General features: G+C 40.0%; 1 protein-coding gene across 2 annotated transcripts in view; it reads right to left on the bottom strand.

Moving 5' to 3' along the window:
- STAC (SH3 and cysteine rich domain) overlaps positions 1-16,374 on the bottom strand; it is a 72,296-nt gene extending 55,922 nt beyond the window's left edge. For both annotated transcript variants that reach the window (XM_009894999.1, XM_009895000.1), the window contains exon 1: positions 16,258-16,374. In XM_009894999.1, the coding sequence (XP_009893301.1) occupies positions 16,258-16,374 (117 nt within the window). The remainder of the gene's footprint in view (positions 1-16,257) is intronic.
- Between the last annotated feature and the right edge of the window lie 190 nt (positions 16,375-16,564).

Here is a 16,564-nt window from a genome sequence, read left to right as displayed (position 1 = left end):
TTGCTTGTCTTATAATGTGTTTGGGAAATTTTTCGTCCCTCTCCTCTCCTCTCCTCTCCTCTCCTCTCCTCTCCTCTCCTCTCCTCTCCTCCCCCACCTAGCAAAAGAAGAGCTGCTCCTCTCAGGAGCAGAGGGAAGGACTAAAAATCCCGGCTTTATATCCAGGATTAGATTCTCCCTGCTGCTAAACAGCTGTTCCAACATGGGTGGCACCAGCTGCGGGAGATCTTTTATAAATGAGGTTATGAAAGGTTGATGGTGGAATAACCAGCTGCAAACCTCCATGTGGCTCCTATCTTTCTTTCATGGTCTGGCAAACGAATTGTCTCCAGTCTTTCCTCCAGAAACCAACAGGAAAGCTCATGAAGAAAGCAAGAGATGGTTAGGAATAGTCCTTATAGTCTTTTTTTTTTTTTTTTTAATTTCCCCTATACTTTCATTTTCAAGATAGGTATGTGTTTACAACATCTTGTTTTGTACTTTGGGTTTCACCTCAGGCATCTGGTTGCTAAGCAGCAGGTCATCTCCCATACTTTGTCCTCATTAGGATGAGGTACACATGGTTATCTCTTGCCTCTTGGCACAGAAGGAATTTGGACTGTTATCTCTGAAGTCCCTTCTGGGAATCCCCCATTTTGCTGCCCTGTTTGGATATCTTTTTTCCATTTCGGCTTCTAAATGGAACAGTGATTTCTCTTTGGTAACTCCCGATTTAGTCATTTACTAATCTTTGCTGCAGTGGAAATGGCACAACGAAATTTGGAGATTAAAAGGCTGGATTTCAGAGTAATGTAAATCCAGGCATCCCTGCTGAGGTGAAGGAAGCTGCACTGGTATCTTCCTGCTCAGAGTCTTCAGAAATAATAATAATAGGGCCTGAGTTTTGCTTCTTTTCCTTCTCATGAATGTTATACAGTGAATGTGATTGCGAATGTAAGATTAATCATCCTTGATTGTATCTTGTGTCTGTCCATCTACGAAATGTGTATCATTATTTTCCACTATTGATCTTATGAGAAATTAAAGCTCAATACAACTCCCTTGGGCCTTTAAAGAAACCCGCAGCCTTCTGCTAAAAAGTGCTGGTCTACCTGTAGCAATAGTTTCCGCTGATTTATTTTACGCACTTGCTTTTCCTCTTTTTTTTTTTTTTTTTAAACAGAGCTGTTTTATAATACTTTAAATGGTAGTATGTCTCTTGAAGCAAATATGGAAATACATCTGGCAGGGAGGCTGACACTAACTGAGGGCAAATTAACATCAGCCCCAGATCCCACATACTGTATAATCACATTTGTACCATCTTAAAACAAAAAGGAAGACTGAGATCTACTGGGAGTTGTTATGGTTAATATTCTGCCAGTGTTTCCACTCCTACTTCTGGGGTTCCAAACTTAGGCTGTTCAAATTGCTTCGCAATGAAAACATGTAAGTGCTCAGCTCTACAACAAAGTTATTGTCACTGGGCCAAATCCTAAGGTCTTTGCTTACTGCTAACTCCCACTGACACCAGGGAGCACGTTTGCTGAGCAAAGGCTTGGGGTTTGTCTGGCTTGTTGTTTGTTTTCTTTTGTTTGTTTTGAAATGAAACTTTTTTTTTACTCTTTGACACTGTGCATTAAAAAACAAAGGCTTTCTGCATGCAGCATGAAAAAACACCTGGCCACATTTGGCATCCTGTTATCTGACTGATTTCTCAATTCCCTCCTCTTCTTTTAAATCATCTCTATCAATCTGCTCCTCCACATCCAAATATAGATAGATACAGGGGGACACCTATGCTTCTTGCTTCTTCTGTCTTTTCTAGACATTTGTTTCAAATTCGTACTTTGTGTGAATTAATGCTGCCCAAACTTCTCACTTTGCTACTGTGCTTTAACTCTGAGATGATGTTACCTCGTTTTCCAATCAAAGAAAGAATCAGAACCACAGTGCCAGAATTTGAGTACTATGTGGCCTATTGGCTTAAAAAAAGCCCCCAAACATAGATATTTTGGCTTATTTGATCCCACGGGTTTCTGCACTCCCTTCTTTGCTGCCTGTTCACAAACAGAGATTCAGATCCAAATTTTACAACATGTTTCCATCTCTCCATTTCAAACTTTTCTCGGTGGGAAGATGGGGTAGGGAGTTATGCCTTACAGAATATTAGCAGTGTTTGTTGGATGGCTTGCAATTTTTCTTTTTCACGCTTTCCTTCACCTTATTTTTGCAATGTGGTAGCGAATTTGCTGCCTTCCGTCTTCTTTTTATCCCTCATGAAGACTGACGCTGTCCCATCCTGTGAACGCTGCTCCTTGCCAGCCACTCTGGAGGCCAGGGTGTGCAGCTGCCCTGGCACTGCTTGTTCTGACAGGACAAGTCCAAGAGGACTTATATGGTCCTGGTGCAGATCCATGTCGATGCCCTGGCACCACTCTGGCTTGAAGCCCTGGATGTGGGGGAAAAGCTGAAAGCACAGGTCGAACAAAGCTGTTTAATTCCTCTGGGCTTCTCCATGCTTCACCTGGGTACCCACTGAGTTTCCTTCATCTTGTATTTCCAGTTCTAAAGTCCTACAGCAGCCACCAGATACATGATGTACCAAATGAAATTTTTTTCTGCCTTGATAACATCTTCCTTGTTGTTTGTTCTGCATCCAGTTATCTTACTGTCCACCATGGCAGAGATCTGTTTATTTGCAGGTCCGGTCCAGATACAGAACATTTTTCGTTAAAGCTTTTCTCAAAGTGCAACTTAGGGCATGCATTTATCCCTTTCAACACATCTACTCTAGTTGTATTCTAATTTTCAAAAAGTACTTCCAAACCATTTGGGGGAAAATGACGCCTGTAGTACCAGTTTCCAAGGAACCTGTTACTAGTACAGAAAGTTTCCTTCTCAATCTGTCTTTTGTCTTCTTGTTATTAAATGTTAGTCATGCCCAGAAAAAGCTGCATTCAGTGTCCTTCATAAAGAACAGGCCAACTCTCCACGTGAAAAATCTGTTTAACTTAATGATAATATTGTCATATATGAGACATGGATTTATTTGGCAGTTTATGGAGATGTTTGAAGGCCTAAACACTGCTTCAAGAAGTTGACAATGTAAATACATATATTTGGAGATGTTAATTGGGTAGACTTGTTATGTATGAGATTTATCATACATATTTGACTCCTTTTGCCTCAGGCTAATCCATTTCTTTTGTATTTTTCCTAAACCTCCAAGCTGCTGAACGTCTTTAGCCAGCTATTGTTTCAAGATCAACCCTGCAAAACAAAAACATCTTATTTTTATCCTCACCAGCTGCACAACTTTCCTCCTCAAATTACCTCTATCAAAATTTCAAGATTAAAATGACTATCTGAACTGCGAAAATGTGTTTTTATACCGAGATAGCTATCTTCATGTATAAAGATAGTTACATACAGAATACCGCAAACAGAAAGGTAGACAATTTAAGACTCTAACTATTTCTGAATGTTAAAATAGATTTTTTACGTCCCTTAGAATCCTCTAAAGTTAAACTGTTGCTAATGAAAGCCTGCACACAAACATCTACTAATAAAAAAAAAAAAAAAGAAAAAAGCTTGTAACACTGTTGTGAGGTTGTGCTCGCCTAATAAATGAAGCATATCCAAACTTCGTATTTTTGGTGTGGAGAGGGAAAAGAGCTGTTGGCACTGACATAAGATACCAACAGATTTAATAGGAGCTACTTATTTGACAGGAAAGAAAGTAAAATACTGTGGTGCCTCGCCCGACAAAAATAATAGCAGTGACTTCAACAGGAGCAGCATATTGCACAGGGCTGCATGAGGGATGCCATGCAGGCAGGAGAGCAGGGGACTAGAAGGAGGAGGAAAGGAAAGTCAAGTTAGGACAGAGTTTTAAAGAATATGAATATTAATCCTGTGTAAGAGGGGGAATTTCCATGAAGTGCTTCACTTTATTCTGCTGTTAGAGTAGGTACAATTCTTGATATCAGCAGAGTAGCACTGACTTAAGAGTGTGACATACTACAGCAGAAATCAGAGCTACTGACCACTGCTGAAAAGCAAGTGCAGTGCTAACTTCTGAGATTTATATCCATTTTCTTCTGTCAGCTGTTTGGTTTTTGGTTGTTTCTTTACATGTCTGTGAGTATGATTGTGCTGCAGGGACGATAATTCATGGAAAGGAGATTTTTTTCTGGAACTCAGCAGCTGGTAGTAAAGACCAAATAATGTTACCTCTATTGCTACTTCAGGAATATTGTATTTATTACAGTGTGTCCCCTACAGTGCCAGAAAAAATAGGTTAGTTTTCTCATCTTGTTTAAAAAAAGGTCTGACTTTTTTTTTTTACCAGACTGAATGGCTACTTCTTATAGCCAGCATCTAGTCACAGCTGAGTTCTCCTCAGAGGCAGATTACGCTGTTAGGATTTTTGTTTCAAGGCTTGGCTGTCATTTTTTCAACCTCTGTGAAATGCTTTTAATTTATCTACATTCTAGGAGGATTCAAGTAGGTCTATTACAGCTGTTGGCATTCATTTTAGCTTTGATAATCTCTAAGGAATTGTTTTTCCAGAGCATTTTTCTTGGATGCCACTAAAAAAGCCAGTGCTGTCGAAGCACAGGATTGCAGCCCAGGGAAGTCTGCGGGAGCCTAAGCTGCCGAGGCAGGAGCTCAAAAGCCCTCCACTGGCAGTGCAGTTGAAAAGGAATCTGCTGAGTTGCATTGGTCTTCAACTACCTACCTAGAAAGGAGGAGACTGAGAAGACAAGGGAGACTAAGAAGAGGGCTTCATTTCTTCTGCATAAGGAATGCTTTCTATTACCTCATTGCCTAGGTTTTCAATTTATGTATAGTTTCCTGTATAAACATGCAAAGAAAACATGAGATTACATCAAAAGATAAATAGGCATCCGCAAGCAAGGAAAAGACCACATAATACCAGACAATGTGAGGAAACAGTCTTTTTTCAGTGGTGCCCAGTGATAGGACAAGAGGTAATGGGCACAAACTTGAACATAGGAAGTTCAGTCCAAACATGAGGAGGAACTTCTTTACTTTGAGGGTGGCAGAGCACCGGCACAGGCTGCCCAGAGAGGTTGTGGTCTCCCACTCTGGAGACATTCAAAACGCGCCTGGACGCTGTCCTGTGCAACCTGTTGTAGGTGACCCTGCTCGGGCAGGGGGGTTGGACTAGATGATCTCCAGAGGTCCCTTCCAACCCTGACTGGTGAGTCTGTGAAACTAAAACACAATTTAGGGCATTTCTTTGTGAATTAAGTAAGCATGGCTTGGGAATAGGTGAAAGGGAAAGTGCAAACGGTAGGGTTTGTTTTTTACCAAGAATACTAATGGTTTGAGTGCCAGCATCCACACAGTGTTTATAAAAGGTCCCTCCCCCTAACAGAAGAACCACCATCCATTTTCTTAACAGGAATCTTTAAACTTGGCTAAGCTTCGAAACCTGGAAGTTTTTCCTGTAAGGACAGAGATTGCATTGGCTCGTTGTATCAGAGAGCCTGGTCCTGGATTAAAGCATTTGGGTGAGAACAGGAACAGAGAGGAAAGAGAGAGAGAAACATAGAAAGGCAGAGAGTGAGTGGGTGAGCTGGCAAAAAAAGTTAACTGTTCGTCTGGATCTTTAACGGCCAGGAGGATGAAGTCCATTTGTCATTACGACTAACTACAGGAGATAGATCTAACTGCTGTGAACCTGCCAAAGACTCCTGTGTGCCCGTATTTCATGAAACTGGTCCATGATTCATCTTGTAGCTACAGTTTAATAGCAGCACTTCACATTTTGAAGTCTGGATAGGCTCACATTTTTCTCTCTTTTTGTCATAGGTGCATAACTTTCCATTATAGGGCTGGCTGGAAAACAGCAGTTCCACTTAGCAAAAATTTTCAAAGTTTGAATGATTTTGTTCCACGTTGACATAAAAAACAACTGCAGCTTTTCAAAATGTCTTTGAGAGAGCTGTGGGCAGAAGAGGGGAAAGTCAGACCGACTAACCTGCCAGGGGAACAGACGATTGACCAGTTTTTGTAGGCTAGGTTCAAGACCTCGCTCTGACAGATTCACTGTGGTGTTCACCCTACTTAAATTCAAGCTTTTAACTCAGCTGCAGCTGCCTACTATGGTCAATGGAAAAAGATTTCCCCTCAGAGAGGCTAATTCAGAGCACACAAGGCAGGCTTTTCCTCTAAATCACCTTTGATAAAACAATTTCAGTCTGTGTTCCATTTATAATGTAGAGAGACTGAACTACTAACTTAACTGCCTAAAGTTGGTCTCTAATTACAGGCAGGGCTGTACTATTTAACCTAGGATGTATTTGTCTACTCTTTTGACTTGAAATTTCATCTGCAACCGGGGAAAGCTTCCTGACAAAAGTTAACACAATCAAGAAAACTGAACACCTCCTCAAAAACAGAAGTTTTGACCAAAAAAAAACCCAACAAAACCTCCCTTGACAAGCACACATTTCACTGGAATGTTCGTTAACAGAAACGTTTGGCAAATCATTACAAGTCACCTTATGTTTATTTGTAAATAATTCCTCAATTAGATAATTTGAATTGAAAGAGAATGTGTGACCATAAGGGAGAAATGAGCTGGACACACTTATAAATAATACATATAAGTACACTAAGAGGTACAACAAAAATTACCTATACTGGGTCCTTGAGTTGATTGATACTGGTTGATAACTTAACAGTAGGTACCGTTTAAAATCGCATATAAACCTGAAGATCTTTACAACTGGATCCTCAATTTAACTGTAGAGAAGTCAGTGGCACTCTGCCAAGTTTGCCAAGTTGCCTAGTGTATTTTGTTTATTTGTGAGGACAGAGATGCCCAGTCCAAGGCCATTTCTCACCCAGTGTATGCACAAAGGCAAATGAGACTGGTTCAAGGTTTTCAGCCCCTCAGTTCAATCCCAGGACATTTTGGTTTTCAGAATAACTACCATAGCATTTTAATTGGCAGGGACAATGCTGGTAAATCAATAATAAATAGTACACTTACATATGTGATGTTTGAGGAGGTGACTTGTGTGCATCCTGCCAGAAATCTGACTCCTGGCCAATGAAAGCCGGTGCCTTCCTTTGTAATGAATGAGTAATTTTTGTAAAAACCGAATGAAGTTAAATATTGGGGTAATGGAGATGCAAGTCTGTCTCTAAGATTCTATTCAACATTGTTTGCTATAACAACCTGTCACATTGACTTTGTTCTCTCACCTAAGCTGTGCTTTCATAGCCCAGATTTCTTTGTCTTACTTTGATGAATAAGCTAAGGAAAAAAAAATATTCTAAATGTTGATTTTAATAGCTTTGTGAATACCAGTTTATAGTATTTTGCTCCTTTCTGAATTAATCATCAGTTACTATAGGTCAGCTGCATTTGCTTTCCTATTCAGAACACTAGACTGCTAAAATGATCTTTATTAATAAAGCAGTGCATGTGTGGCATTTTAATAAAGCTTTTAAATGGCACTCAGAAATGGAGTATATTATGTCTACAGGAAAGAAAAGAATTCAAGTTGTCACAGTTACTTGCCTAAAGGACCCTGTCTGCAATTCCATATTGAACTTGCAGCCTCCTGCAGCTGGGAAACACCTCTCTTTCACAATTATTAATGCTATGGCTTTTTTAACTTTCACCACTGCAGCCCCTAAACTATAACACTTCCATTCGACCGTGCTTAGCGAACTATTCTCATCAGTTAAAAACAGGTCAGCTAAGAAATTATAACTTGTCAATGGGAAAAATTCTATGAGCACCTAGCACATTTATGCAAAAGTACAGACATAAGGCTCATTTTTAAATAAATAAGGAGATATGCAAGCCATTTGTCATATTTAACTGCTGATGTCAAAGACACAAGAAATCTGCTTTTCAGACATCCAGCGTAAACATGTTTTGCAGGGTTCCCGAGTTGTATTCTCTGACAAAAAGCATGTATTGTATCAGTTGGTCTACTGAATCAAGGGAGTTTCCTCGATCAGAGGCATATGTCAAAGGAATTAAAGGTCAAGTTATTGCAGTCATTCACACATAGACTGGTCCCCTTTGCTAATGAACATGCAAATTTTGCTTATGCTTCAGCTAGAATATAGGCATTCACTTGCCTGGTAAACGCAGTGCGCTTTTAACATTGAATGACCATTTGCCTATGCAACTGGAAGTTGTGGAGGACTAAATATGGTGTTAAGAATATTCAACTCTGAAAGGTTAGTCCTCTGCCTGACAAACAGAAGCACAAATTTATCAAATATGCAATCTTCTACCCATCAAGAGTATACAGCAAGGGCTCAGGGAGGCACTAGGAGAAATGCTCGTCATACAAGGAATTATAGTTTCTATTATAGTTTTCTATTAGGTGATTATGATTTACTTTCATTTAAATTAATCAAAGTGTAAGGGAAAAATGAACCTCAAAGCCAAGTTTTGGATTTCAAGATTTCAAGAGGACAGCCTTTGAAGTGCTATGTTCCCTGGAAGAAATTCCAAGCCTTCAGCACTCTCAGCTCCCCAGGAATATATTTTAGACCACATCACACTTTGGAGTGTGACACAGAAGGACCTGAGCTAGTGTGTCTGTCTGAGGGTACAAAGGTCTTAGCAGTGGTCTGGAAAGCAGCACAGCTGTGTAAGCAGGTCGTTGCATCTGCTAACAAGTGCTGGCTCTCAGGAAGTACCGAGTGCTGATGAACCCACGTGACCATGGGTTGTGGAAGAGCCTTGACCTTTGCCAGCCTTGAGGTATCAGGTTAAAGACATGCTTCATTGATAAAGATGACTGATCAGAAAGGGTCAAGTACCTGGATGTGCTTGGATGAGTAAGAAGTACATAATTTCTTCAGAGCACATCTATTAATACTACCTGGAATGCAAAACAAAAACCAAAAAAATTTCTGTGAATGTCTGCTCCTGGCAAACTGCATGAAAATTGTTAGCTCAAAAAGGAAATATGGAATAAGCAGAGAGTCCACAAAGAATGGTGGGGAGGGGAATAAGAGAAAGAAAAAGACAACAGAAAACCAACATGCAAATAAAACTGGAGCTTTCAAGCAGGGTTCCTTAGGTCTAAGCGTGTTAATAGTCAAGAAAACTGAGTGAGTCCTCACAAAAGTTATTTAAAGAAATGTCAATGGATTGATTCAGGCCAGGGAATGCAAAAGAAGAAACAGGCTGTGGTACAGTAAGGATGAGATAAAAGGCTGGCTCAGAATTTAACAAACACTTCATCTTACTTTCTTCCCAGAACAATGATTCTGGGGCAAAATAATAGGAATAAAAAAAAAAAAAGCAGTTCGATGTACCTGCTGAGGTGAAAGGGAGAAAAGAAACCAGTTAATCTCCATTACAAAATGTACTTCGGAAGTCAAGGAACAAGTTTTCTTAACAAGCTTTATCAAGCCAGAAATGATACGAAGTAAAATAGAAGTCTGTCTCAAGAAGTGGGAAAATCGATCCCAGCAAATACATATTTGTAGATCTGAACTCAATAGCGCTTGACAAAAACAACAACAAAAAAAGTAGATCCTCCTAGACCAGGTCTCTTGGATAAGAGGAACAGTTTTCTAGACAAAGAAAGTGTTTCATGTCAAAGGTAGATTCTGTATATTTGGGTTTCATTAAAATTATTGAGTATGCAACCAAAAGGGAATCTATTAGATTGAAACAAAGGGGAGTAGTGAAGAAATTTTAAGTAAAGTTCAATGGAAGATGGTTGCTATTGAAAGAAGTACTATGTTGAAGGAAGGTCATTGGTACAGTTCTTCAAAGAACAACACTGGTCTAGTTTTAGGGTCAATCTTGCTCTCTGTATTTTTATTACTGAATATGATGCAAAGATTAGGCATGTCATAAGGCCATTTCCCTCAGACATGAGGTTGGAAGCATTGTCAAAACTGAGGAAGCCTGGGGCTTGAGGGATGGAGTCATGGAAACGTGATGAAGTTCAGCTGTGGAAATGCAAGCTGTGCACCTGAGACGTGATCTAAACCACTTTAGATGAGGACAGACAAATCTATCCTGGATCCACTGAAAATTACACAGAAATAGAATGGTGACCTCTGGTTGACCAAGGGGTGACTGGGACACACAAACAGTATACAGTAATGACCTTAAAAGACACCCGAAGCATGGTTTCTGGGAAAGTTAGTGAAGCATTAGTGATACCGTACAAGATCTCATGGAGAATACTATGCACAAATTCAGTCATCCTTTTCCAAGAAAGCTTATTCAAAACTGAAACAGGTGCCCAGATCTGCTACTAGAATGAGATGAAGAATGGAGACTTTATCTTATGTCAGCCTGGCTTATTTAGTCTAGAAAATAAAAGGTTGGGAACACATATAAAAGTCTGTTCTTACATGATGGAAACCTGCGCCAAGAAAGGAAAAGAGATGTTTAAGCTAAAGCCACTTTATCAAAATTACAATGCCACACAAGCCAGCCAAAAATAGACTTAGACTGGAATTAGAAGGGGGTGAGGAGCAGAGGGCATCACTTAGCCAGTAGAGCATCCAGGTGTTGGGAGAGCCTTTTAGAAGTAGTGGTAAAACCCGAACTCAACGGGATTACTTTATAAAAAAGAATACAGCATAAAAAACTGAGAAGGTAGAACTGGACTGCCTTCCAGCTTTGAAAACAAGTTGTTTTGTTTCAGTGTAAATTTGCACTTTTTAGTAAATCCTTTTTTTTACCACACCAGATTTCAGTCAAGTCATCTTCAGTTATTGAAAGGTAATAGACATTTTCTTCATTTTGGCAAGGTAGAAAGTGTGGATAGAAGAGAATGAACTGATCACATTTTTATTTTCCCTTAGATGTCTCAATGCGCCGAGGAACTGATCTGACATATATATCAAAGCGAAAACAATACCAGAGTGTTTTCATAGGAAAAAAAGAGTAAGAAAGAGAGAAAAGTCAAAATAAATGTAAATACAAGAACAAGTCTGCTCAAGAAATTATTGATAGGATACAGTATTACTTTCTTGCTCTTAATGAAATCTTCCCGTATGTAATTTGTTCTAACACTTCATCAAAATACATAAAAATACGTAAGCTCGTTTCTTTCCCTTAGTCTTACCTTCACAGGATGTACTCACCATTTTATGGAGAGGCATGGAGCTAAGCTTAAGAAGGAGAACCCTTTTTTTATTCCCCTTTCAAGGGATTTTTTAAAGCTGTTTGGTATTCCTTTGAAGACTACAGCAGTAGTTTACATACTGGATATTTATCACTGGTGTGGAGGGTGAAACACTAACTGTACACCATACTCCCTGCCCTTTTAAAATATTAATTGATGAGTAACCATCTATGGAGCCTCATAAAGTATTAACTCCTTAAGTGGGGAAGATCTCTGCTTAACTGCATAGCGCAAATCCTACACGATTTAAATCCCATGCAATCCTATTAAAACCCAAAGAGTTTCAAGCTGTTTACGTTAGTTCAGTATCTAATGCTAACATCTGGTTTTGAAACCTCCTCTATGCAGTATTGGTCTATTGGACCAGCAGGACAGGGGAAAGTAAGCTCAATCTTCTTGAGCAACGTGGGAATATATATAAACGAGGTCTACATCTTGAACTTCAATGCTTAATCTATTTTTTGGCTTGCTACTTTTCAGCGACTTCCATTTTATGAACTACATATCGGGTTAGCTAGCATTTGAACAATTGCGCTACGTCTCCTGAATTGCCATACTTGAATTTGAAGATAATGGTCTGCGTCTCCCTTAATACTGGCCACTGGGTAGTCAGTGCATGGAAGTGTCAGACTGAGACAGACTCATTTATTTTGTGAAATACATAGTCCAGATACCGTATCTATTTGGAGGTCTAGTTTCTCTTTTCTTTTTTTTTTTTTTTTTCATGTTTCAGCTATTCAACTTACCTAACTGACCTGAATGTAAGCAATTTGTTAGGCTTGTGATTTTTGTGGTTCAGAGGAAAATTTTGAAGCTGTCACACCAAAGATGCATGACTGCAGTACATCACAATTATAGCTGGACTTCATAAAAAGTAGATGGAAATGGGCAAAGCTGTGAAAAAAAATTTGGCCTTCACAGATATCCACTGCTTTCTACAAGTAAGTAACTTGCAGATGACGAATTGCCTGCAATGGCAGGGGAAGGGCTTGATAGCCCTTCTGGGGTGTATGAGAGAGCCTGACAGATGTTTAATATACTTGAAATGAAACACTAATAGCTTGAAGATCAGCAGTGCTGACCAACCCTGCTGGTACTAGCTCAAACATTATAGATGCTAAGCAACACCCCCCAGCCACTTAAAAATGGTAAGGGAATTTTCTAAGATATACTCTATTGTCTGTGAATACCTCCAGCCATTATTCACCATATAGCAGTAATGACTTGACTCACACCTAAAGAAATCAACAGATGGGCTCTTTCCTCTTCATATAGAAATGTCAGTTTAATGTAAGAAGGATAAAGCTGACAGAGTCATGTGCCAACTATGCCAAAACATAAAGAAATATTGCCAGGTGTAGGGATTTTTTCTTTAAACACATATTCCTTCAAACTTTAGTTTTGTTTACTAAATTCCAAGGTATCTTTATATAAGAGACATCAGAAATACGATATCTGATTGCTGATACTAGATTTCTGTTTATACTGCTAAGTTAGTGACTGAACAAGTGTACACTCTGTCTTTAATTGCTACCACCAGGAGCAAATTTTCCCTAATGATTTCCTCCCTCACTGAGTTGTAAATCTACAAAAGTCATAAAAAACTGGTCATGTGCCTTCTTAGAAGTCAGATATGAAGGACCCAAACAGGTGGGAGCCATAACTACAAACATATGAAGGTAACAGAATTAGCAATTATATGTATTTGTGTGATACCTTCATCAAGTTATTCTCCTGGCAAACTTTAAGTACCCACTGAAGTCATACTTAGTTGTGAAGTAAATGTTTTCAAGACCCAATAAATTAATTTAATAAATTAATTATTAGTTTTGCAACTTTCCTAACTATTCAAGCTCTAGGGGTTTTAGCACAGTAGCAGTATGTATACTGCTACAGGATGGCCCATTACAGCATGTTTACTACACTCTGTTCACTTACTTGAAGTTATATTAATGAGACAGTACACTGGAGGTGCTATGTATAAAGTACTTGAGGAGCCATAATCCAAAGGACACAGATGCATTATATAGCAATATGTGTACTATGCCATAAGGCCAACATGTACTTAGAACGTGTAAATGGATTTGCTCCTAGGTCCCAGGAAGTGTGTACTGAAAGTGTATTTGAATTTTGTCATTCTGAGCAGTTGTACTAAAGTCCAGGCGTTAAGGTGTTCATGATGAGGAGAACACGTGTGAGAGTCTGGTCTTCAAGCCTTCAGCGTTCGAGTGTGCTCACCTGTAAATATGCCCCTAATCCATAGGAAAAGGTGCTGGGAGGCTTTAGCATTTATTAAAGAGTGAGCTGCTTTCCCGTGATAGGGCTGTCTGACTAACACATGGCAGTCGTTCTTCCAAATTTCAGCTACTTCGTAGCAGCCTGAAGTTCTGCCTCTCAAACTCACGCTAGTCAGGAATCGCAATATCTCCTCTGTGTCATCTTCTGAGTACGCTAGATAAAACACTTTTTCTGGACTTTGGTACAACAAGGGACTAAGTGCCACAGTTGTCTATGAATACACAGGACTGGAAGCAACCTCACTACATTAGTGCTACATTAGTTTTTCAAAATTGTTTTTCTGCTGAAATGTTTTCAAATGCATTTTGAAGGTTGTTATTATCCATGTTGTTTCTGTTCCTATATTTGGAGTCATAATAGTGTTTTGCCACAGAAACAAGTCATCGTGGGGTAATTAGATACTGCACAAACTGTTCTGCAGTAGCTGCAGCAAACATGAACTTGTTAACCTATGCAACAGGGAGTACCTGAAGAAAGCTTAGCCCTCTGTGAATGACAGGACAGCTCCCTCAGCAAGGGACACCATGTGATAAAAGCCTGGACACAGACACTTTTCACACACTGACTTATGCCTTTGTTGAAGTCTTTAGCTTTTGAAGTACATCAGTTCTCTTAGGGGAAAAAAAAAAAAAAAAAGGCTCAAACAACATTTTTATGAAATCATTGAGAATTTTTCCATTACTTCTAAAAAAGAACATTACATTTCCAAAAAACAAAGCTTATCTCATTACCCCAGTGATCAGAAGGTTCTTTTGACTTCATCTACTGAAATGACAATACAGCATGCTTTCTGATTGTATTTGCAGTTCTAAAATGTAAATAAGCAGATTATATGTTTACTAAAAATATCTGTTTGCAAGTAATGGCATCAACTGCACAGTCATAGCTTTTGCCTATTCCACCGTATCACTTCAAATGCTCACAAGACTGGAAAAATTGATGTTAATAACATTTGTTTATAAACCAGTTTGTAGTCTATTTGTTCTCTGGCCAGATGTGCCTAATTCCTGTTGTCATCCTTGCAAGCGCATGGATGCACAAACAGCAAGAAGGAACCCCACATGCTGCACTCCACTTTCTCTCAGTTTAGGATTCATGCTGGTCAGTTTGTCTTGGGCACAGAGCTCTGTGACCCAGTGGGGAAAGTCCCTCAAGCACCATTGTAACAAAGTGCCTGACCATGTGAGAGGCACCTGGAGCTCATAACCACCTACCCAGGACTGAGTGAGGACCAAAGCTGGGAGCACAGGCAGCACACAGCCCGCCAGGCCCTGTGCACAGCCCAGCACACATGACGAGATGGTGCTGGCAGTGCGGTGAAGGTTCCAGTTACTTTTGGGACCTCACTGGGCAGCTGAGCTTCCCACTGGCAAAATAACAATTCAGCAATTCCAGAGAAGTGGTCTCGGGAGGGGATTTAGGTACCCACCGACTGGATCCTTTTAGAGCCTGGGGTTAAAGCAATAACCCATTTACTTTTCATTTTCCACTAATCGGGAAGACTGCAGCAGTGTCCCAGTAGCGCTGAATGTGTATAGTGAATAGTGTGAATAGTGTATGCTATTGCTGCTGGGAGAGCTCTTTTCTTTTAAAGAGGCTGTTTTACATAGGGAATACCTTAGCTCTCCTCCTTGGAGTATAGCATCTAATAAAAAAGTAATAATAAAATCCCAGAGCCTGCGTCAGAACTCTACCCACACAGACAGATAATTTCGACTCACTCTCCAGAAACCTAGCTATAAGTGCAGAATAGCGTAGCAGTCTTCCTACGTTAGACCCAGGCAGCCACTGCCTTTAGACTCGGGCCAGCAGAAACCTTCCCTGTCAAGCAGCTGTTTTGCTCGTACAGTACCTCCTAAGGCTAGACCCAGCTGTAAGCTCCTCGTGACAAGGACCTCCCTATTTTCACATGTTTACACAGCACATAGCATCACTATGAAGTTCACAGGAAGATCTGTCAGGCGCTATCATGATATCAATCATAAGTAAGAAACAGAGGATCAGTAAAAGCACATTATTCAGGTAAGCCGCAAAGAACATTCATTATGTAAGGTTACTACTTTTCTCCCTTTACTTCTATATCTTCAAAGTACCATACTGCCAGGAGGAAAAACTTTTCATATGCAAGTCAATTAAAAATTCAGAGCCATGTCATTTGAGCTGGAAGTTGGTTTTCACTAAGGTAAATCGAACCACATTTAAAAATTAATAAATAAATAAAAGGCTGTGAAAAAAAAAATATCCTTTTCTGGGTGGTGTACATAAGGATTATTGTGCCAAAACTGTCACTTATATCCTGTTTCAACTGCTGGCTCATTAAACAGTGAAAGTTCACTGCTGGGTCTGCCAAAGAAGGTGAGGCAGGTGAAACACCCCAAGCCCCCAGGCAAAATTCTCTTCTCGGAACCTGTGAGATAAATCAATCTTTCCAACCGCGAACAAAATCCTCTGAGTGATCTGCTGCTTAGTGTGAAAATACCTAACAACATCTATTGGCATCAATCCCCTCCCTGAGCCCCACCACTCCCCCAGGTCCTTACTGTAATAAGGAAGAGAAAACACAAGCAAAAATCCCCAAACCCAAACATCTCAAAAGGCAGGTATTTTCCCAGCTCAGGCTCCTGAGCTGCCCAGGTGACAGGGAAAATTCAGAAGTAGGAGTGTCAGAGCAGGCACCGCAATGAGAGGTGGCTCATAGCACTCTACCGCTGACCCTGGCACAGGGCTCCAAATAAAAATCAAAGCAACACATCTCTTTTCAAAACAAAGAAAGAGTGACAAAAAAAAAAAAAAAAAGATCTCATTCTCTGAGTACCTTTGATTCCTGGCTGGTAGTTGATGCTGGAGAAGGGGGCTGCTCTGTGCTCTCCACTTCATTCTCTTTCTCCACACTATCCACGCTGACTTCAGTCGTGCTGCTTGGAGGAATCATTTTACCTCTGAAACACTGCTACTATGAGGAAAAAAAAGCTACAGATCTTTCTCGCTTTTTTTCATTTAATGTCCTCTTTCTTCTCTGCTCTTCTGGAGCAAGTGAACTCCGACCGTTCGGTTTCACTACATTTGCAAGACTAGAATTCTCTGGATTGCCTTTTTTTCCCTTCTCCTCCTCGCCCCCCCCC

The sequence above is a fragment of the Charadrius vociferus genome, unplaced genomic scaffold (genome assembly GCF_000708025.1).
Source record: "Charadrius vociferus isolate BGI_N301 unplaced genomic scaffold, ASM70802v2 scaffold51, whole genome shotgun sequence".
In the NCBI taxonomy this organism is placed as follows: Eukaryota; Metazoa; Chordata; class Aves; order Charadriiformes; family Charadriidae; genus Charadrius; species Charadrius vociferus.
The sequence above is the reverse complement of the archived record's forward strand: the minus strand, read 5'-3'. Positions and strand labels throughout refer to the sequence as shown.